This window comes from Alligator sinensis, unplaced genomic scaffold (assembly GCF_000455745.1).
Source record: "Alligator sinensis unplaced genomic scaffold, ASM45574v1 scaffold447_1, whole genome shotgun sequence".
In the NCBI taxonomy this organism is placed as follows: domain Eukaryota; kingdom Metazoa; phylum Chordata; order Crocodylia; family Alligatoridae; genus Alligator; species Alligator sinensis.
Genome location: NW_005842123.1, coordinates 943,455 through 966,845, shown reverse-complemented (window position 1 = coordinate 966,845; position 23,391 = coordinate 943,455). Strand labels below are relative to the sequence as shown.

At 43.6% G+C, this 23,391-nt stretch overlaps 1 protein-coding gene across 1 annotated transcript in view; it reads left to right on the top strand.

Annotated features, from left to right (window-relative positions):
* Positions 1 to 3,910: 3,910 nt before the first annotated feature.
* Positions 3,911 to 23,391, top strand: part of OTOG (otogelin) — a 170,557-nt gene continuing 151,076 nt past the window's right edge. The window contains exons 1-11 of the mRNA XM_006024882.1: positions 3,911 to 4,048; positions 5,413 to 5,458; positions 5,568 to 5,660; positions 5,921 to 6,075; positions 8,064 to 8,182; positions 8,889 to 9,094; positions 11,290 to 11,420; positions 14,022 to 14,128; positions 19,569 to 19,678; positions 20,160 to 20,285; positions 21,729 to 21,837. Of these exons, the coding sequence (XP_006024944.1) occupies positions 3,911 to 4,048; positions 5,413 to 5,458; positions 5,568 to 5,660; positions 5,921 to 6,075; positions 8,064 to 8,182; positions 8,889 to 9,094; positions 11,290 to 11,420; positions 14,022 to 14,128; positions 19,569 to 19,678; positions 20,160 to 20,285; positions 21,729 to 21,837 (1,340 nt within the window). The remainder of the gene's footprint in view (positions 4,049 to 5,412; positions 5,459 to 5,567; positions 5,661 to 5,920; positions 6,076 to 8,063; positions 8,183 to 8,888; positions 9,095 to 11,289; positions 11,421 to 14,021; positions 14,129 to 19,568; positions 19,679 to 20,159; positions 20,286 to 21,728; positions 21,838 to 23,391) is intronic.

Below are 23,391 nucleotides of genomic sequence, written 5' to 3'. Positions count from 1 at the left end.
GCAGTTCTGGCACTGCTCTGCACTGAGGGCAGGGCTGGCATGGTAGGTGGCTAAGCCCTGGCAGGGGCTGGTAAGATCTGTTCACACCTGGGAAGGGCAGGAGCTGCTGACCCCCCCCCCCCATGTCTCCGCACCTCCCTCACCATGTGGATGCACATGTATGCACTCTCAGTTCCGAGCCTGTGGCTCCCAGGAGCCCTTATAGCGGAGTGGGACAGGGTGGGACAGTGCAGGGAGGTTTGTGGCTGAGCTACATCTCTGACACATGGAGGCTAGCTAGGAGTGGCCCCTGTGCGGCATCAGCCTGCACTGCATTAGCCTGCGGTGCACAGCCACACAGCACTCTCCCCTCCCTCCCCCCCTGCCGGTCATTGGCAGCTGCCCATACCTGCAATGCACAGTCCAGGCCTTGGCAGGGCACGAAGCTGCTGGTGGAGGGTGGCCATCCTGGCTCGCTCCGTATGGGTGATCAAGCCCCGGCCCCGCCCCTTCCACCCTGATCCTTGCTCCAGGCAGGTGGAGCAATGCTCAGCCCAGCTTCTCCCCTGCCTCCAGCTGCTGCTCAGGAGAAGCTGGGCTGGGCTGGGCTGTGGGGGAGGTGTTTTACAAGCCTTGGTGCACCACATCTTTTGCTTCAATTCTTACCAACTGATGGCCAACAAAATCTGGGACTGTTCTGGCCAAACCAGGAGATATGGTCACCCTATTTATAGGTGTTATTTATATTAATTCATACTAGGTTACTAGGAATGAATAGTGATATTTAAAGCAAGTATTCCCATACCTTTTAACCCATAAGGGCTTGTTACTTAAATGTTCTACATATGCAAGCTACATTGTAGAGCGTTAGGGGCTGGATGTTAGGGGCTGAAAGGGACCTTACAAGATCATTAGGTCTAGCCCCCTCTGCACATGGGCAGGAAAGACTGCAAGGTGAGCATCAAGATGCTTTTTGAAGATCGCCAGGGTGGGTGACTACCACTTCTGGGGGGAGTCTGTTCCAGACTCTCAGCATTTAACTTGTAAATAAGTTTTTCCTTCTGTCCAATCTGAAGTGATCTTCAATCAGCTTGTGCCCATTGTTTCTTGTCTTCCCCTGGGTCGTCTTGGTGAACAGATGCTCCCCCAGGCCCTGATGTACACCCCTAGTGTATTTATAGGCTGCCACCAAGTCCCCTCTGAGTCTTCTCTTCTCCAGGCTGAACAGTCCCAAATCGTTTAGCCTCTCCTCATGTGACCTGGTCTCTAGGCCTTTAATCATATGCATCGCCCAGCCTCTGGACTCCCTTGAGCTTCTCCACATCCTGCCTGAAGTGCGGCACCCAGAACTGGAGGTAGTACTCCAGCTGCGGTCTCACCAAAGATGAGTAGAGTGGGAAGATGACATCCTTAGTCTTGCTCAAGATGCACTGATAGATATATGCCAGTGTTTGATTTGCCCTGCCAGCTACGGCAGGAGGTGGCTTGTGTTCATTCTGTGGTCTATCACGACACTCAGGTCTCTTTCAGTTGAGGTGCGGGCAAGCATAGCACTGCCTAACCTGTCAGTGTGCTGCAGATTATTTTTCCCCAGATGGAGCATGTTACATTTCTCTGTAGTAAATGTCGTTAGGTTAAGATCCACCCTCCTCACAAGCCTGTCCAGGTCAGCCTGTATTACCAGCCTGTCCTCGAGTGTGACCATGCTCCCCCATAATTTGGTGTTGTCCGTGAACTTTGGCAGTTTGCTTTTAATATCTGAATCGAAATCGTTGATAACATGTTGAAAAGCACTGGTCTGAGTACTGAAACCTGAGGGACACCACTGGTCCCCTTCCAACATGTTGACTCAGTTATGTCTATTAATACACCCTGGGTCCTACCTCGGAGCCAGTTACCTAGTCGCCAGACGGTAAAGTAGTGGAGGCTGCATTTTCCCAATTTTACCATGATGACATTGTGGGAAACTAGGTTGAAGTCTTTTTTGAAGTCCAAGTATATGACATCAACCTCACTTCCCCTATCCAGGTGGCGAGTTACTTGATCGTAGAAGCAAATGGGGTTGGTTAGGGATGACCTGCCTGCAATGAAGCCATGTTGGTTATATTTTAGAATACTGCCTTCTGTTAGCCTATCAATAATTGTAATGCTCTCACTTATAGGTCATGTTGTTTTTCTCAAGTGCCTGTGTAGTTGGGTCTCCCCTTGACTCCCCTGCCACAATTCTGATGGTAATGAAATTAACAGGAGGGGTTCAGTGTTATGAATAAAGAGGCCCCAATTGGGGTACTCTTGGTTCTGGAAGTGGTTGGCTCTGGGGCTCCACCTCCCCTGCACCCTAGCCACACGCCAACTGTTGGTGTCGAGACAATCGAATATGATGCAGGCCTCTAGCCTGATTCAGCTATGGTATGTGTCAATTCTGTCAGTGTTGTCCTGGCCTCCTTAGGACTGCCTCCTTAGTTCTTGCATTCAGAGGGCTAATACCTAAGTTGAGCCCTAGATAAGGGCTTTAGGTGGGTCTTGATCCTAACAGCCCTTCAAGTAATGTGGCAAAGTAAAATGAAAAACAAACAAAGAAAAGCCTCCACACTGGAGTGGTTCCTTTTCCTGGGCAAAATGCCCCTGCAGGCTTTGAGAAACTCTCTCTACTCCCTATGGGAGTTCTATCTAGCAAAATATTGAGGCTTAGCTTTCCAGCCTCCGCACAACGGAGTCCTCTTGACTCCATGCTAATTGAGCCCTTGTGGCTCCGGCACTGTGCTGCCTTGGTGCCCCAAAGCTGCATCTGACCCTGCCTCAGCTGGCCCTGAGGCAGTTCCTCCCTCCTCCCTGCTGGTGCTGAGTGACTTTTAAATTCCTCACAGCAGTGCCGGAGGCTGACGTCATTAGCCTGGCACCACCCAGGTTGATTGACAGGGAGCTTTTAAACGGCGGCAGCAGCACCACATGGCACTGCAGCTCCACTTATTCCTGCCTCCCTGGTAAGTTGTTTTGCTTGTTGTGGGCTTGTTTGGCCCATACAGGGTGCATGGGCCAGCTGGTGGGGTGTGTCGGGCCCCTTTCATCACAATAATGGATTCTTTGATAATTTTTTCCAGCATTTTACCAGGGATTGAGATCAAGCTGATTGGCTTGTAATTCCCTGGGTCCTTTTTTCTCCCTTTCTTGAAGAGAGGCACCACAGTAGCCCTCTTTCAATCTTCTGGGACCTCTCCCAAATGCCATGAGTCTTCAAATAACTTTGCCGTAGGTCACGTGATGATTTTGGCCAGTTCTTTTAACACTATTGGGTGTAGTTCATCCGGTCTTGCTGACTTGTGGATATTCAGCCTCTCTAGGGGAACCCCCACAAGATTTTTGCCAACTATGGAAGGGTGATCACCCCCACCTTGCTCATCCTGTATCCTGTTAAGCAGGCTAACACCCTCAGATTGGTAGAATACCGATACGCAGTCTTTGTTTAGAAGTTCGGTTTTGTCCTGAGTGTTGGTTATCAGCTGTCCAGTTTTGTTTGTCAGGGGCCGTATTAGTTTCTTTGTGTTTATGTTTAAAGGCAATTTGCATGTACAAATGGATGCATCTGTAAAACTTTTGTCTGCCATTTTGAAGCCGATTTGAAAATCTCACTGAAGCCAAACTGGAGGCGTAAAATGAAGCTGAAAACTATTTATAGCATTTTTTTTTGCTAAGATTGAAAATATTTGATTTCTATTGAATGAAAAAAGCTACTGTTGGGTTTTTTGGCTGCAGCACTCTCAGAGAATACTCTTCGATTTGCAAGTTTATTTCAGAATATTTTAGTGGAACTTAAAGTTAGGAGGAAGAAATATATGGCTCTCTTTCTGCTACTATAATAATGTGTTAAAAGTCTTGCGGGCTATCATAACAAGCTGGACATCTGCTATAGCAACCGTTGGAATATGACGGAATGAATAGCATCAATAATATTAACTTCTTTATGGGAAATCAGAAAGAAAAAGTAGCCTTTGAAATGGAATCTATTTATATGTTGCTTTTGCTGTGGTCTGTACCTTACTCCCAAGCTAATGACAGTTACCACAAGACGGTAAGAATGCATCCTTTGAATGTCTTTACTTGTTAAAACACTTTGATCAGTGATATTAAAATTAGACTGCAGAAAAAAAATATTCAAGCTTTCTAGTAAAATAATCTAGAATCTGCTTATGGTATTCTTGTATTTTCCTGTAAACTGCAGTGGATGCAAATAGTTGAAATAAATCTTAATCCATGAACCATAATCCATGGCATCATGAAACATCGACTCTAATCCTGGAAAGTTTCATTCAGAAGACCAGTCATACTGAAACCAATGGTATTACTAGTGCATGGAGATTTTCAGGATTGGATCGTTTCATTAATACCTAGAAAAGTTATAAAAGTTCCAATTTTAATTAATAGATTTTTTCAAAATCCTGAAAGTTATCCAGATAAAGCATGAGTCTAGTGTGTACATTATTGTTTGTGATTTGACATTTCATGCATGAACAGTCTTTATAGAGCAGGGGCTGGCAATTATTTTGGATGGAGGGCTGCTTACTGAGTTTTTGGCAAGCCATTGAGGGCCACATGACAGGCAGCCAGGGGCAGATAAATATTAATTTTCTACATTTTTTAGGGGCCCCGTGGGCCGGATAGAATGGTTTGGCAGGCTGCATCCGGCCCCCAGGCCGCATTTTGCCCACTCATGGTGTAGAAGAATATGGTGCATAATTCCAGTGAAATATGGACCTCCTCATTTTCAAGCAACCACTCATACAAATTAATTTGATACTTTTAATTTGATACTTTTTTACAAATTAATTTGATATTTTTCCCTGTGCATAATGTATAATACATTTAAAATTGTCCAAAATATTTGGTAGTCATCTGTTCTTAGTAAATAAAACCATCCTTACAAATTACTTGCTTCTTTTTTTTCCTGCTTTCTGGTTTTTTGGTTTGTAGATTCATTGTGCTTGCATGCTAGATATTTCTGTTTACAACACATTGTATTATCAGCTGACAGGGCTTCCAGCTGCAGGGGTGCACCTTGCCCAGCATGAAATCCCCAAGCCCTGGGGATCACCACTGATTCCCATGTTAGGAGTGAAAGTTTTGGTGCATTTTGAGTCCACAGTTCTAGTTTTGAGCATTTGTAGTTGCCCCAGACTAAGAACCTTTGAGAAAGGAGTGAGCTCTTCACCTGCTGTGATGTAATGGGCCTAGGTGATAAGTCTGAGCATGCTCAGTGTAAGGAGTTTGATAATTTGCTAATACCCAAGGCTTGGAGGCGTGTGAAATCATGCATTGTGTGGATCATGCATTAAATCCAGTCTCACCTTTACTTGCATATGCAGAGAGGGTCATGTACTCTTTTACCAGAATGGAGATTTTCCTTAGCGAATTTGGTCTCCCCTTATTTTAATGTAGTTTGCTGTTAATTTGGCTACTGTTCTTCACCGAGGGTTGTATTCTGGCAATTTATTCCTGTAAGAGCAAGATATTCTTTAGGTTGAAAGATGTGAGCTCATACCATCTTCAGAGCTCACAATTAGTTTTTTAATATGTCTTGTTTTTTCACTTAGATTCGTTTACATGTTTCAATGGAGGTGAGTGTGTACAAAGAGAGCTCTGTGACTGTAGTCGATTTAATGCAACTGGATCAAGATGCCAAACAGGTATGTAGAAAAAACCTGTTACAATGCACCATTGTCCAGATGTGGTTTGTAAGAGACCAAGAGTTAACATGACTATGTTACATCTTGCTATTCTGCTTCCCATGAGTTTGATTGAGATACGTTTTAAGTGTTGGAAGTGTCCTACTTCCTCAATTCTGCAGGACTGTAATCCTAAAGACAAATGCATCATGTGCCTTGGCATTTAGTTTTTCAGTCCAAAAACATTATTTGTTTTCATATTATCTTTTTTGTCTGTTTAGTGTATAACACAGGTGCTGAAAGAGATCACATATGTCGAACATGGGGTCAATACCATTTTGAAACCTTTGATGGACTCTACTATTATTTCTCTGGGATGTCCACATATGTACTTGTGAGACGGAATGAATTAGATGAACAGAGTTTTTCAATACAGGTTGGTGACTGCATTTTTTAAGTTCACTTCATGCAGTGATTGGACATACTCATAACTGATGAGTTTACAATGGTAAAATGATATATAGAAAAGCTACATGGTTAGAGAATTGCATTAAAATCATGGGCCAGGTCTGTGATTTGTTTAGCACCTACAATTCCTAAATGCAATGGAAGGTTGCTCTTGAAATCGCTCTTGAAATCGGATCAAGTGATACCAGATGTGTGAACATTTTACATTCTATGTATATTAAGGGTTCCTGCCTCTCATTGGAGTTTCCAAGCACCATAGTTACATAATAAAGCCATGTATTTTTGAAAAAGTAGTTGATGTTGGATATAAACACATTTTTCACAACCCCAAGCCACTACTGAAACTCTCAAGAAGCTGAGCCATCATTTGCCATTTGTTAAAAATGGTTCTACTGAATGTATTATTTCTAGGGACCTACTGAAATCAAGGCAGCAGACGGGTGATTTCTTAGGTCAATCACAGCATAGCCACCATTTTTTCAGTCTTATTGTGGCAGAGCCCCCCTATGCCTCTGACTGGCCAAGGGGGCCCAGTGGCCCCACCCCTCACTGCTGAATGGCCTAAAGACTGGCTGTCATGCCACCCTGCCCCTCACTGCTGATTGGCTGAGAGGGTTGTCTGTCTTGTGGCCTTGCCCCTTGCCACTGATTGGCAGAGAGGGGTGGGGCTTCATAACAGGCAACCCTCTCAGCCAGTCAGCGGTGAGGGACAGAGGGGGCAACTGTCATCTTGGGTGCTCCTTCTTGTGCTGGCAGCTCCCCCTCCTTCTCCCCACCCCCTTCTTCCCCAGCAGACTGCGAGGCCATGCTGCAGTGGCTATGACAACTACTGGTTCCAACATGGATTACTTTTTCAAAAATACATGTCTTTATTATGAAACTACGGGGCTCCAGCATTTTATTTTTAGTAAGTTAGCTTGGTTTTGTTTTTTTGATTTTGTGGATTTTGCAGGCATTGTCTTATTTCGCTGATTCTGCAAAATCCACAAAATTATTAATTATGTCCCTAATTATTTCAAATACAATCTTTTATATGAGATTTATTATTTTAATATATATTTAGTTTAGAGTTGGAATATTATAGTCATGATGGTTCAGGACATATACAAGAAGCAAGATTATTTTGTTATATCTTTTATTGAACCAATTGTACAGTTGGGAGAGCTGGTGGAAAAGCTTTGAAGTACCAAGTGCCTTTCCTCAGGTGGAGGAAGTCCCTTCCCTAAAAAGTATTTTAGTCAGTTAGTGGGAAGCCAAAACTTGTCAGAGGAAGGGGAATGAGGAAGATTTGGATATTTCAGATAAGTAATCAGACTGAAACCTGAACATCCTCTGGTTCACCATGCCTAACAAAACTGTTCTGTATATTGAACACTATATTGGTGCTATCAAAAGTATATTGATTACTGTCTGATACAAATAGATGGTCACATAGGACGATTTAATTCTAGCTTGATTGCACATAGAAGCACTTCCTCTTTATGCAAGGTAGCGTTACTCTTAGCAGGCGTGCAGAAACCCAAGACCTGGAGACTAGGGGCATTTGTACACATGCATGCACCATAGCAGTGGGTGCTTTAAAAGGACCCAGTGCTGTGGTGCATGATGTTGTTTAAGTGGTGAAATGTGCACCAGCACTGAGAAAATCATAGTGGCATGCTTTTGAACTAAAACACATTAGAGGTGCTGTAATTCAAAAGTGCACCGCCGCGATTTTCTGCGTGCTGATGTGCATTTTGCCACTTATACAACTGCATGCGGTGTAGTGCAGTTTGCATCAGCTTGCATGTAGACGCATCGTGGGATGAAAACGTCTGTGTATAAATGCCCATGAAGACTACACTATTCTCTTACTTCTCTCACCTCTTGATTGTGCTTGTGGGATATTATTTGGGCACCAATGGAAAATATTGAGACCGTTACTGAAAGCTTATTTTTCCTCCAATAATTTGGCAGGTTCATAATGACCCGGAATGTCAAAGTTCTCCATATTCTTGCAAAAGGTCCGTTAGCTTATTCTTTTCTGGAGATGAAGAAATAAAGTTGAGCAGTGAGGTCACCTACAGAGGACTTGGGTAATTACATTTACATTCACCGTGCTATACAGTATTTTTAGATTTAATTCATTTTCATTGTATCATTTTGACAAACATAGATATAAGCAATATCACTTATTAGCATCTAAAAGAAAAATAGGCAGAGCGTATTTTTAGAAATATTCCTAGAGTTAGAAATATTCCAGCAGTTAAGTGTGCTGCCAATTTTATTTCAGAAAAAAAAGTGTGTATCAAGATATCAACATTTTGGGAAACACTGCCTTAGCCATTTAAAGTCCTTGCATTGACAGTAGAATTCCTTTTCATTCTCAGTTTTCAGGCTACCAGACTGATAATGACATTGTAGCTGCCGCTCCCTATAATATTCCCTCCAAGTGCACTAGGAAGCAGGTTGTCTTCAAGGGGTCATCTGACAGTATGTTGCATCTCAGTGCTATAGGAAGGTAGCTGGTCAGTTTATGGAGTAGTTCCTTGGAGAATGACATTTTAATTACACTGTGGCATTAAAGACATGAATGCAGAACGTTTTTGTTTTGAATACAAGGGATTAAATTCTGCTGTTACCTACAAACCTATTAATATATGAAGTAACTCAATCGAAGCTAATGTCAGTGTAACTTGGAGCACAGGTTTCCTAAAAATAGCAAAATCATTAAATTAATAAATTGTAATTTCTATATGAAATGTCTTTGCTTGTTTGTCTTTAATTCTGCTTGTTTTGCAGAGTAAAATTACCCCAAGTTATAGGAAATGTGCACATCCAAAAACTAGCTGGGTATATCCTAGTTAGACATCAGTATGCATTCACTCTGGCTTGGGATGGTATATCTGCTGTCTATATTAAAATGACTCCAGACTATTTGAGTAAAACACATGGGCTGTGTGGAAACAATAATGCTGTCTTGCAGGATGATTTTGTGACTAGTTATGGTGAGTATTTAAAATTCTTGTTATGCTGTACTATAGATTTACTTCATTTTAAGTTTTCATGGTTAAAAGTTGTCTTCAGTTAGTGGAGACATTATGGTAATCTTAATTGAATCTGAATTTGAAATAAAATATCATAACACTTCTGCCAGGCATTATCCATAGTAAAAATGGTTGTGCTCAGTATAATTTCTATGGCTGGAATCTCTTTTAAAATACACTAAACATTTGGGTCAGGGACCATCCTGGAACTGTATTTGTACTTCAGGTTTTAGAAACTTAAAAGGTAAATGTGTTTTTACTTCTAATAGTGTTCCTTTCAGTAAGTGGAAATAGGAGTCTTAGCAAGAGGAGAGGAGGGCAGGCTTGATTGTGGGGGTGGGGAGGGAAGAAGAAAGGATTGGGTCTCTCACTGCTTCTGCCTTCAGCAGGCTCCTGCAGCTGTCAGGATGTCTGGGGCCACCCAGGAATGGACTTGTTGCCCCTAGGGAAGTGCAGGGAGGTGGCACGAGGGTGGCTGGGTTTGCTGGTGGCCGGACAAGGTAGCAAGGATGGTGCATGGGGTGCGGGGCTGCCCAAGTGGGCTTCTAGCTCTCTGAGTGCTGCCCCAGCTCAGAGGCGCATGCTCCAATGCTTTCCCAAGCCTGCCCGGGCTTCCAGTGCCCCGTGCACCATCCCTCCTGCCTTCTCTGGCTGCCAGCACACCCAGCTTGCCCCTGGGCCAGTGTGGGGATGTGGCAGGAGGGCCGGCTGGGTTTGTTGGCAGCTGGAGAAGGTGGTAGGGATGGTGCACAGGGCACTGGAAGCCTGGGTGGGCTTGGCGAAGCATTGGATTGGGCTCTTCTGAGCTGGGGCAGTACCTGGCCACCTAGAAGCTTACCTAGGCTTCCAGTGCCCTGTGTACCACCCCTGCCACTTTCTCCAACTGCCAGCAAACCCAGCTGCCCTCCTGCCACTTTCCTGCACTGCCCCAGGGGAAAGCCAGGTTGTTCCTGGGTGGCCCCAGGTGTCCTTCCAGCCGCAGAAGCCTGATTAAGGCAGAACTTTTGAGGGGCCGGATCCTTTTTTTTTTTTTTCCCCTGCGGACTGCAGCCGAGGTGGGGAGGGGGCAAGCTGACAGCTGCATCGTTGCAATTTGCAACATTGCAACTAAATTACATCCCGAAGTAGTTTAGTTTTGCAATGATAAAAACTTATTTTAAACATCCCAAACTCTTGCACATGTACAGTGTGATGCCACTAAGCCACACAGTGACATTTTCATCTTGTGTACATGGTAATGGTGTCACGTGTCCAAGCACCCACAGACACAGCAACACTTATCAGCTCAGTTCTTCCCCTCTGTTCCTCTTATGCTCCCATGGCTGGCATGAGGGGCCATGGTGGTAGTTATTGGCATGCAAAACCCTGCAGGAGCAGCCTTAGCAGTGGGGTTTGCCCTTGTTCCCTGAAGTATAGATCAGGGGTTGGTGGGGGTTGCAGCAGGGCAGACAGTGAAAAGAGCAGGGCACAGCAAGGGGAGGTGGAACCAGTTAGATCAGTAATTTTCTTTTTTTTTTGGCTTCAAAGCTTTTCCTCTACATCTTTTTTGAATTTAGAAATGTCTCTCTGATTTTCAGCTGGGGTACCATGAAATTCAGGAAAAAGATGTTTTTAAAGAGTATATCTCAGACTGGTATGATTTCCTTTGGCAGGGGAATGGCATATGTTATTTGTTTTGAAAAAAAATATGCACACATACATGCCTCTTCTCGGGTGTAAGGGTTAAGTGCAGAGCCAATTTTAATCCAGGAAAAAAGCGTGTATCAAGATATCAAAATTTTGGGAAACACTGCTTTAGCCATTTAAAGTCCGTGCATTGACAATAGAGCTCCTTATCATTCTCAGTTTCCAGGCTACCAGCCTGATAATGACATTGTAGCTGCCCCTCCCTACAATATTCCTTCTAAGCGCACTCTTCTAGGCATTTATAGGAAGCAGGTAGTCTTCAAGGGGTCATCTGACAGTATGTTGCATCTCAGAGCTGTAGGAACGTAGCTGGTCAGTTATTACTAACTCTTTAACTTCCAGTCACCCCCCGATATGGTTATTAAGAACATTGTGGTAGCTAGATGGAAGGTGCTATAGAAATGTAGTTATTGATGTTTTGTCAGATTACAGCATTGATATTTGTGCGCATTTTTTCTTTTATTCTAAAGGAAAATTGACGGAAGACATCGTAGAATTTGTTGAGAGCTGGAGGGAAAATTCTCCACAAGGTGCTCCCAAAGAGGAGGACTCTTTTAACTATGAGCCACCCTGTCTGATGCAAAGCCAAGTCTCTTTGCAGGTTTGGATCAAAATGAATGATGACAATTAACTTAGCTTGTAATTCTTATAAGGCCCAAACTGGAGGTGCTGCTCAATTTGACCTTTGTTGTAAGAATGTTTTTGAACAAAGGCAGATGTCTTAAGGCAATCTGGAAGGTAGGCTTCAAAAGAGACTGTGAAGCAGGAGTACCCTGCTTCCGAAGTTGTTATTCCTGCAAGCTGATCACTACAGCATATCATTGTAGCACTAACTGCCTGGAGGACTTTGTGTTTCTTAAGGGATGCAGTTTTTAGGCTTGTGTATTTAAAGATCTGTCTCTCATAGCTTACAAGAGCTTTGACAAGATTCTCTTCCTTTATTTCTGTGAAGGTAGGTATAGAGAGGAAGATTGGGTTTGTGGAAGAAGATATTTCTCACATCCTCTTTTCTTCCCTTCCTCTTCAAAGATGCATGCATGTCTGGAAAAGGGATTAGAATGGTTGATGGAGTGGGGTTTTCCTTGTTCTTTTTTCATCTACTTTTTCTTTAAAGTTTCTTATTTGGTCTTTAAATCTTCTGGCATATATGGAGTGAAATCCTCTATATCTGGTTCCAATGTTTTAATCAGATTAAAGATTTTTTTATTTTGGAGGGACCAAGTATGTCATCTCTGTAATCAAGATGGCAGGAGGAGGGGAAGGAGGGAGGGGGCAGAACGTTAGCATGCCTGTAGACATGCCAGGAGGCTGCTCTGATGTGGTGTAATTATACATACTTCAGCCTAATTAGCACAGTCTAGCCAGCCTCTGCATATTGTGTATCAGTGTCCCTGCACTTCAAAATAGCAGCAGGGACACTTTAGTTAAACCTTGTTCAGTGACCTTTGGTTAAAGCATCCCTGCTGCCACTTTGATGCTGCAGCACTGTAATTGGAGTGGCTCTCTGAGAGGGTCTAATTAAAGCACCCTACCCCCCACCCCCAGAGCATGTATAGAAACATCCTTAAGCCCAAAGTTCTATCAGTGAAATGTACTAAAAAGGGGTACAGTTCTAAGTCTCTCCTTTTGCAAAACTTCCTTCCCTTTCCTGAAAATTTCAGAAAACAAATGAAGGCTAATCAGTAAGTGGCAGCATTGATGGATTAGTTTTTTACCCTTTTTGCCTTCCCCATTCTACCAGTTGGTTCCTTTTAAAGGTCAATTGGCAGTACCACCTAAGAAGGAATTGATGAAATGAACAAATACAAAAAAAAGGGAATGACTGGCTAGACTGCAGTACTGGAGTAAAAGGATCTGGGGGGTTATCATGGACTATAAACTGAATACGACTAAACTAGGATGTATTAACAAGAATATAGTATGCAAGTCTCAGGAAGTGATTTGTTCACTCTATTTGGCACTGGTGAGGCCTCATCCATAGTACCATGTCCACTTTTGGGTATTGTACTTCAAGAAAGATGTGGACAAATTAGAAAGAGCCTAAAGGAGAGCAGGAAAGAAAAGAAGAAGAAAAGATTTGCGGTCTAGAAAACACGAAATATGAGGAAAAGTGGGAAGAACTTGGATTGTTTAATTTAAAGAAGAGAACACAGAGTCTTCAAAACACAAGGAGGGAGATCTTAAAAAAAGGTCACAATAGATGTGTGCATGCATGTGCATGGGTCTATCTGGGATTTCGAAAGTGGAGGTGCAGATAGTGTGGCACAACACACAAAAACACAGTTAAAGAAAAACTGGTTTCTTCACTAATATGCAAGGGGCTAGCACTATATTATTCAGTTTAAGATCAAAACAAATACAAATATTTGGAGAAGATTGCTCATTGTCTTAATTCAGGCAGGGAGGTTTTCAAAGACTTTTTTCAGGATAGGCCAATGTTTAAAGTTTGTGGAAGCATTTTCCGGTAGTACAGGCAGTTGGCTAGAACCGCCTAGTTTTATAAATGAAAAAGTATTCTGGTATGGATAATTCTAATTCCAAACTTGAGAATGCTGACTCAACTCCACTTCGGTCCACATCCAATTATATAAACACCAGCAGAAAGCTCTGAGGAGTCAACACTGATGGCACTAGGCTGGAGAACAACATACTTCTGGAAACTGCTTTCAGTTGTTGAGAGGATATGATGTTTCCTGGACTAGTACTGCACTGTCGCGTGACTCAGCTCCGCAGGGGGCAGAGATCTGTGCCGGGGTCTCCTCCCCTCCACTGCCCACCCCGTGCAGCCCCACATCTCCAGGGCAGCGCAGAGCGGGCAGTGGCAGCAAGGAGACCCCTGGCATGGATCTCTGCTCCCTGTGGAGTCGAGTCATGTGGCAGAGCAGCAGCGTATAGCTGTTTACCTGTAAGCCCAGCTCCAAAACTCTGAAATTTTCTGAAACATTTTTGAAACACTTCAGATGCCTTGTTTCGTTTTGCAGCTGTTTCTGAGCCTTCTGTTCTGATTCGGATTCAGTGTTTCAGGTGTCGAAACAGTCTGAAATACCTCCAAAACAAAACAGCTGCCGAAATTTTGCACAACCCTAGGAAACAGTATCTTTGCACCATGTGCTGTATTGATTACACTTATTTAAAAAAAAAAAAGAAAACATTTTGTTCACAACGGTTATCTTTTTTTTTTTTTTTTTTTTTTTTTTTTTAGAAGGTCTATGCTTTATGCAATACACTGTTGTGGCCCCCGTTTGAACAGTGTCATGACTATGTGAGTCCTCTTCCTTTCATGGCCAGTTGCACCAATGACCTCTGCATGTAAGTAAGCTTTTTTTCCCCTGGTAAGTCAAAAGCTAGTAGAAAAAACATTTTCCTTCCATCTGGAAAACATTTTTCCAAGCTTAGGAGATGTAATACTTGCCTTTTTTATTTTTAACATTGTCTCTAATAATTTTTGTACTAAAATAAAATAGGCCAGATTCTCTTCTCATTTATCCTGCTTTTACATTTACAAACCATCACAGTGTTCACTGGAGATAGTCCCACTTTCTTTGGCGTCAAGTGAGGAAAGAATTAGTTTCAGTTACTTTCAGTTGGTTTTAAATTACTTAATTTACCTGTCCTAGACTGGTATGCATTTTGGTGCTAAAAATATCCAATCATTAGCATGTTCTGTTCTTGTGATGCAGGATTACAGCATGGCAAACAAGTAAAAACTTCTAGAAACTGTAAGTGAATCTTACAAAGTAAGAAGATGAATAGTTAACTTATCTACAGTGCTTAAAGATTAGGCTGTCTTCTGGCCATCCACTAAGCAGTTTTGTGTGGACTGCTTCTGACTGTAGTTTAAAAATGCCCTCATCCCCCTGCTTTTCCTGTGGCAAGTTGGAGTATTCAGGCACCGTGTCTAGTAGTTGTGCATGTGGGTTGTTCATGACATTTTAAGAATAGGTTAGACAAATATTTTATAGCAAGATCTGCTTGGGGGAGATAGGGGAAAGGGGAGAGGGGAAGAGAGTGGTATGGCACTTACTGTTGGCTGAACTACCCTTCCCCATCTAGTCTCACTTGGTCTCCCCAAGCTACCACCTAACTCAGTCTGCCAAGCCTGGATGGAATGTTATTATAAAGGTAAGGTGAGTGCCTTCTGGGATTGGGGTGAGACTTTTGGTGCCACTTTTTCTCCTGGTGCTTGTCTTTCTGTTTTAGGCCAATTGGCGTTAAATGCATGCTCCCCTATATCATTCTTCAGGCCCTTGCATAACTTAAGTAATGAGTCTTGTGCCCCAGTGGCACCAGTTGTGGCCTGCTAATGCTTATTGTGACCTCCAGCCTCCCCCAATAGCCATGCCCATGCCTCACAGATGTTACTCAAACTCCATTGGTGGAGACTTCCAGCCCAGATGATATTTTCTGCCTATTCAGGTCCTTAGCCCCTATCTCAGCTTCAGACCTCCGCTGGGCTTCAGCCCCACTGGCCAGATTTCAGCCCTCTTGTCTTTGGCTGTAACACTTGGCCTTAGCTCACTATTTCTAGCCTCCGCTTCTTGGATTCAACCTTCTTTGCACCCCTGCTCCATTCAGGGTTAAAGATGGAGAATGCCCCAGGCACTGTACTGTGTGGCCTCCACAATGCCTTTTATACCAGTCCCAAACCTTCAGTAAAATTCAGGAAACTTCTGACCACCAAGAGAGACAAGTCCAAAATGTACCCTACTGGGAGAACAGAAGTAGCCTTTAAAACTTTTAACCTATCTGGACTAACAGCTTCACCTATCCCTGGGGCATCTTCTCTGGGCCAGAATTTACCCACTCTGCCAGAATGCTGCTTCTCCCTGATACTCCAGGCTGAATATTTCTTCTTTCCTGGGTAAGTTTATATGCTGGCCCAGCTCCACCCCTACTGGTCAGCTGCTCCCTGCCTTGCACCTCTGGCACAGGGGTTCCTTGTTATCTACTTTATAGCCTTGTTTAGCTTCAGCTAGCTCTGCCAGTGGCAGGCCAACATCCTGGATCAGTTTCTCCCCCACCAACAGCTTCTGCACCAGTTAGCAGGCTGTGGTTCATTCTTAGTCTGGAGCTCAGCTTCTGGGCAGTGTATTCTTAGGCAGCTTTTCTCCTTTATTAGCAGGTGGCACCACTACTACAGTTCTTCCCTTGCCTCCTCCACTGAGTTGAATTCTTCTCTTCAGTAGGTTCTACCTGTTGCTGTAGCAGAGATGCCCCTGTCCAAGTTCTTGCCCCTCTGGGCCCCAAAGGTTTGGCCCTTAAAGGGACCTCATAATTTTCTCATGCCCATCAACTCCTTACTAACAGGACTAGAGTTCCCTGGTACATGCTTCATTAGGATGACTTATATGGGGATGATCCTGAGGTCCCTTCCAGCCCTACTTTTCTATGATTCCATGAAAATATAAGATTGTGTGGAGAAAGACACTCTTCTGTGTTTTATATGATTCCAAGCACAGTAATGGCAGCCATAATGCTTTTTTCCAACTTTAGAATCATAGAATCAATGGACCAGAAGGGACCTGGAAGATCATCAAGTCTGGTCCTCTGCTGTAGGCAGGAAGTTAATGAGCTCAAACTAGCTCAACGAGGTGCTTATCCAGCCTCCTCTTGAACACCTCTAAGGATGGTGACTGCACTACTTCTGCTGGGAGTGTGGTCCAGGTTCTAGTTACCCTTACGGAGAAGAAGTTCTTCCTTATGTCCAGTCTAAATCTTCCTTCTGTTAGTTTGTGCCCATTGCTCCTTGTCCTTCCAAGGAGTGTCTTCCTGAAGTGTTGCTCCCCTCAGACCTTGGTGTTCCCCCCCTGACATACTTGTAGGTGTCTATCAAGTCACCTCTCAGCCTCCTCTTACTCAGACTGAGCGAGGCTAGTTCCTGGAGTCTCATATGGCCTATCCTCAGGCCCCTGATCATGCAGGTGGCTCTTCTCTGCACCGTCTTTAGTTTATCCACATCCTTCTTGAAGTGTGGTGCCCAAAACTGCACACAATACTCCAGCTGTGGCCTCGCCAATGCTGAGTAGAGAAGGAGAAGCACTTCCTTGGATCTGTTGGCAACACAGTGGCTGATGCACACCAGAGTTTTGTTTGCCCTACTGGTGACTTCTTTGCACTGTAGGCTTATATTCATCTTCTGGTCAATTGTGACCCCCCAGGTTCCGTTCAGATGCTGTGCCAGCCAGTGGGTTGCTGCCTATCCTATAGTTATGCTGAAGGTTCTTCTTACCTGGCACTTTTCCCTGTTGAACCTCATCTGATTCTGATCAGCCCATAGAACCAGGCTGTCTAGGTCATCTTGGGTCCTTACCCTATCCTCTGATGTACCCACATTTCTCCACAGCTTGGTATTGTTGGCACACTTAATCATAGAGTATTCCACCCCTTCATCCAAGTCATTAATAAATATGTTACAAAGCACAGGTCCAAGCACTGATCCCTGTGGGATGCCATTGAAGACAGCCCTCCAGGATGAGGCTGTCCCATTGACTAAAACTCTCTGGGACCAGCCTCTAAGCCAGTTATCCACCCACCTCACCATAGGCTAGTCAAGGCCGGTACCCTCTAATTTAATTGAGAGAATTTCATGAGCGACACATTCAAAGACCTTACTGAAGTCTAGTTAAATGATGTCTACCTCATGTACCTTGTCCAGCTGGTTAGTTACCTGGTTGTAAAAGGACACCAGGTTTGTTAGGCATGATCTACCCTCCACAGAGCTGTGCTGGTTGTTTCTTAATACCCTGTTAGTTACAAGCTTGTGACTTATGTCCTCCTTAACAATTTTTTCTAAAGTTTTTCCTACGACCAAAGTCAGACTAACCAGTCCATAGTTTGTAGGGTCATCCCTCCTTTCTTAAAGATGGGTACTATGTTGGCCCTCTTCAGGTCATTCGGGACTACTCCCAAGTTCCACAATTTTTCAAATATCTTTGCCAAAGGCCTTGCTATGAGTTCAGCTAGTTCTTTTAGGACTCTTGGATGCAAGTTGTCTGGCCCAGTGGACTTGAAAGTGTCCAATTGTTCTAAGGAGGACCCTCACCTGCTTGGGGCTGATTTCATGTTGTCTGTTGACTTCCCTATATTTTTTGGGCCTCTGGACAGGTGCACAGGTCCTGTTAGCTTTTTGGAATACTTATGTGAAGTAAGCATTTAGGATCTCTGCCTTTTCCTGGGGATCTATTGTGGGCTGCCCCTCTATATTCAGTAGGGGTCTCACAGTGGAGCTCGAATTTTTTTTTCTTTTCTTGTTGTACCCCATGTACCTGTAGAAGGACTTTTTGTTGTTAACTTTGAGTGCTAGCTTGATCTCCATGCATGCTTTGGCTTTTTGTATCTCATACCTGCTGACCCTGGTTATATGACTGAAGCTTCTCTGGTTGCTGATCCTTTTTTTCATTGCCTGTATGTGTCCTTTTTCTTTTTCAAAAGTTCTCTAATATCCCTGTTGAGCCAAGCGGGTCTCCTGGCTCCTTTCCCACTTTTTGATCTCCATGGGATTGACCTCTTTTGAGCAGAGAGGATTGCTCCCTTGAGGAGGCACCATCGCTCCTGAACCCCCAAATCTTCCACATAGTGGTCGCAGAGGGCCTTTCTAACAAGACTCATGAAATTGTTAAAGTCTGCCCTTCTGAAATCTAGGACTTCTGTTCTAGTAGTTGAAATCCTAGCCTTCCAGTGGATGGGGAACCTAATCAGATTGAGGTCACTGTCACCCAGAGTACCACCAATCCTCAGGTCCTGTGCCATGTCCTCTCCTTTGGTAACCACGAAGTCCAGAGTGGCTTCTCCTCTAGTCGGACCTTTGACAACCTGTGACAGAAACAGGTCATCAGTAGTTGCCAAGAAATTGGCTGACCCGCTGGAGCTGGCTGAATGGTCCCTCCAACAGATGTTAGGGTAGTTGAAGTCACCCACGACAATCAGGACTTTAGTGCAGGATACATCAGCCAGTTCCCTGGAGAAAGCCTGATTGTTCTCCTTTTCCTGGGAGGGAGGCCTGTAGTAGACTCCCACCATCAGGTCTCCCTCTCCTGAACCCCCTTCTATCTTGACCCAGAGGGTCTCAAGGGACCTCTCCCCACTATCAAACCTGACCTGCAGGGAGGGGGACAACTCTTTCACATAGAGGGCCACCCCTCCTCCCTTCTTCCTAATGCAATCCTTCCTGTAGAGCCTATAGCCGTTGATATACACTACCCAATCATGCGTCTTTGTCAACCCTATGAGGTCTATCAGGAGAGCCAGTTCCTCCTGTCTGTTGCCCATGCTTCTGGCATTCACATAAAGGCACCTGAGTTCTCCTCTGGTCACCTCAGGTTTTCTGTCACTATGCAAGTATAGTGGGCATTGGTGCTCATCTTAGTTGGTGCTTTCATCTTAGTATTTTTTCTTGAGAATTTCTTTTAATTTAAAAAAAAAGGTCAAGAACCCAGTTCTCTCAATGTTTTATGCTACTATAAATCTAAAATAGAGTTGTTCCTAATTTATATGGCTATAAATTAAATCAGAATGAAGACTAAGGTATGTAGATCAGCAGTCTCCAAAGCAAGGTAGAATACTTTATCTGCCTAAGAATTTTAGGTCATTTAACTAACCCAGTAGTTCAAAACGTTAGTCATATAAAACCAAAAAGAATATGTTAATTGCCAAAACAAAACAGGGGTTAGAAAATCAGTAAAGCTTTGGTGACACATTTGTAAGACTGTAGGGAGAAACTAATGTCACGGTAATTTTTATTTTGTATAAGGTCAGCATCTGATAATGCAACTTGGTGTCGAGCATTAACTGAATATGCCAGGGCCTGTGCCCATGCAGGAAAACCTCTTCACAGGTGGCGGATGCACTTTCAGCAATGTGGTATGCAGACTTTTACATACTTTAGGGATAGGCATATTTTAATTATGTGCAACATAGCCATTGGTTGCACTTCACTGTCTGATTAATATGCATATTTAGTCTTTACTTAAGAATCCTTCATTATTAATGGTTTGATATAAATGTAAGGTATTAATAAAATGTTAAATGCTTTTTAAAAATTACTTTAGAATATCTTAAACATTAGTTCATATGGAAATATTGCAGGTCTTTCTTAGGAAATTCTTTGGCTTGCTTATTATAAGACCACTGTTTCAAATATTAGGAATCAAAGGACTTTTGATCAAACTATAAACAACTGTGAAAAGAGCATAAACATATTCATTAATACTTGGACAATTTACTAGGGCAAATCTCAAACTTATTTAGGAAAAAGGAAGCTATGTGAAAGCAACATGATATTTTCTTGCACTGAGGTGGTAGCATAATGCCTTTCCATTTCTCAGCCTGTTTCATTTTTCAGTTATTACCTGTGATGAACAATTCACCTACAATGAATGCATCAACTGTTGCCCAGTTTCATGCCAGCAAAAAACACAATGTATTGACAGTGAGCTTCCCTGTGTCGATGGATGTTACTGTCCAGATGGTAATACAGCTTTGTTTCTCAAATATTTTTATTCTATAGCTAAATTTGACCTCATCAATATGTGGGACATGAGAGGATCTAATGGAGCCAGGAGACATTAAAGACAGTTTGAGGTTTTAGGTATTCCCTTGCATAGGAAACCCGTTGTGCCCACTGTGGACAGTAGCCTCCTTTCCCTTTCAGGTAGAGATGTTCCTTCCCCTCCCTCTTCATGCAGTCAGTAGGAGAGCTGAACCCTCAGTGTCACAATACAGCTGCAGGATGTCACACCCAGGCCACCTCTGATCTGCCACTTCCAGACAGTAGAGTTCTGTCTCTCCAACTAGACTGGCTGCTCCATGTTCAAGAGTGGCTGTGGTTGGAGTGGGAATGCTGCATGGTGGGATGCCTGAAGGACTGCATAGCTACCTTATCCCAGGACTCTGGCCAGACACAAACATGCTCTGTGGTATCCTGGGAGAAAGTGATGGTGCATTTTATCTCTCATACTTTGACATCATTTGACCCAGAATAATGAACACACACATCTGTAAATGTTGATTTAGGCACTGGACAAAATACTTTCTCTCAGGAGAAATATGTTGGGTCTCTAACTGGCTGTAGTGGCTGCTACTTATCCCTATAGTTGAGGCTGTCTTTAGATATGGAAAGACTTCACAGCATTAGTTATGCTCATTTCATATTATTAAGCCCTTTCTTGTAACCAACAGATTAGAAACTTTTAAAATGAAAACTAAGATTTTGATAACATCACATGATTGAGAGCCAGAGTCCTTAATGTATGCTTTGCATGTCTGTGTGTCAGCTCTGTATACACGCTGGAAGACATTTTACCTTTATTCTCCATTTATTACTGCCATTTACAGGATATGCAACTCTCCTTACCCTTCTAGATTGGAAGGGTAAATAGACAGAATAGGGTGGTGTTGCTCTGTAAATCTTAAAGGTAGTGTTCTAGCTAATATCTTACAGGTTTGTAAGTGTAATCAGTTTTTGTATTTGTTTAGCTTCCAGTGGGCTACTTACATTTTTCAGTCCTTGGCTCAGTACTGGAATAATATTAATTTGAATATACATTAAAATTGTAAAATAAGTAGCAAACAATACATTGAAGTATGTGGTCGAGCATCAAGAGTATAAAAAATGGGCATTTAACAACAGCCACCAAAATCCATCAAACATTGAAATGAAGTAGCATAACTTTCAAAGCTGTAAATGCCCTGCAACTGACAATGACTTCAGTGACAATTTGGGGATCAAATCATTAAGTTAAATATTAATTTTGTTCTGACAAATGAAAAAAATCCTTTGAAATAGTCTAAAGCTTAATTATTTCACAGGTGCAGACGCTTTACTATTAGACACTAGTTAGCCAAAGAATGCTCTTTCAGCTGTTAGTGGAGATTATTTACAATTCCTTTTCATGTTGGACTATTTTTCTAGGTCTAATTTATGAGAATGGACTGTGTGTCAACCCAACAGAATGCCCTTGTGACTACCATGGAAGTTTCTATAAAATGGGCTCTGTAGTGCATGAGGAGTGTAATAACTGGTTAGTCCCTTCACTTTTCTTACAACATACCTGATTTAGTTAGTTAATCTTTCTTATCCTATAGTTTTTAAAATTATAATCAATTATCTATAATGTATGTCCTTCTCACCATATTTGCTCGAATCCAAGGCAAGTTCCCCTCTCCCCTCCTCCAGACAAAATAGCAGGAAAAAAGCCTTATCTTAGATTTAAGTACCAGCCTGGAGTAGGCAGCGAGTCAGCTCCAGATTTGGCCCTGGGCTTCTGGGGCCAGAACTGAGCTGTTGCCTGCCCCCAACTGGGGAGTCGCTTGTTTGGGTGGGGGGAGACGCTGCAGGATGGTGGGGAAACCTGCCCCCTGCCATCCAGCTGCCTCCTTTCCCCCTTACCTTCTGCTTTGGCTCCAGGAGCTGATGCCACCTCTCCCTGTCTGGCTTGGGCTAAGGCCAGACCAGGGATGCTGTTGCTTCTTGCTGTCCCAGAGCCAGAGCAGAGCTGCAGTGGAAGGTAAGGAGAGGGGAACTGGAAGTGTGGGGAGTAGGCACAAGGGACAGGTGGAAGGGGTCAGGGACAGGCACAGTAAGAGTAAAGGATGAGGGACAGGCTGCAGGAGAGAGAAGGGGTGGAAAGGCAGGGAATAAGGGAAGCAAACACAGGCATGAGGGGAAAAGGATAGGAGGCAGGCACAGGCACAGTGGAAAGGGGTGGGGTGCAAGGCTGTAGGGAGGAATAGGAGGTCAGGGGTCAAGCAACTGGGGGAAGGGGCAGGTAAGGAGGGGCAGTCAGCAGGGGGGCATGAGGCAGAAGAGCGCATGGCAGGGGGCAGACAACGGGGTGGGTGGAGATAGAGGTGAGCAAGAAGCAGGAGTCTAGCCCCTGGCTCTGCCACTGCTTTTCCCCTAGCAATTGGGAGGGGAGGGAGGAGGAATTTAAAATGATCTTCTATTAATTAGATTTGCAACATTGAAAATTATAACAAATTTATAATTTTCCATGTATAGAATCTAAGAATTGTAGGCATTGTCCTAAGTTTGAAGCTGTTTTCGATTTGGGTAAATATGGTATTTTGAGACCATGAGTTTATTCTTAGATTATGTAAATATATTAGAACAAGAGAAAGACGAGTGACAATATTTTCATCATACATTGAAAAGGTGACACTCCTGACTGTTATAATTAAAATGCTGTGTTGATTTAGGCATTCCATAACTGCATATACTGCTTTTCACACTTAAAAAATGTGGAAGAAATGGATGCTGATAGATCAGGGGTGGGCAAAATATGGCCCGCGGGCCAGATGTATCACACAAAGCCATTCTATCGGACCCATGGGGCCCCTAAAAATGTAGAAAATTAATATTTCTCTGACTTTGGTTCCTGTAAAAAATGACAGGAACCAAGGGCAGTAGGACCCAGGGGAAGCCCGGTGGGCTCCAACAACAGTGGGCCCACCCAACCCTGCCCCCAGCTGGGGCTTCTGGCCTGGGAGCAAGTAGCGCTGGAACCGCAGGTAAGCTGTGGGGGGGAGAAGGGCAAGGGGGACCCTGGACAGGGAAGGAGCTTGCGGGGCGGGGG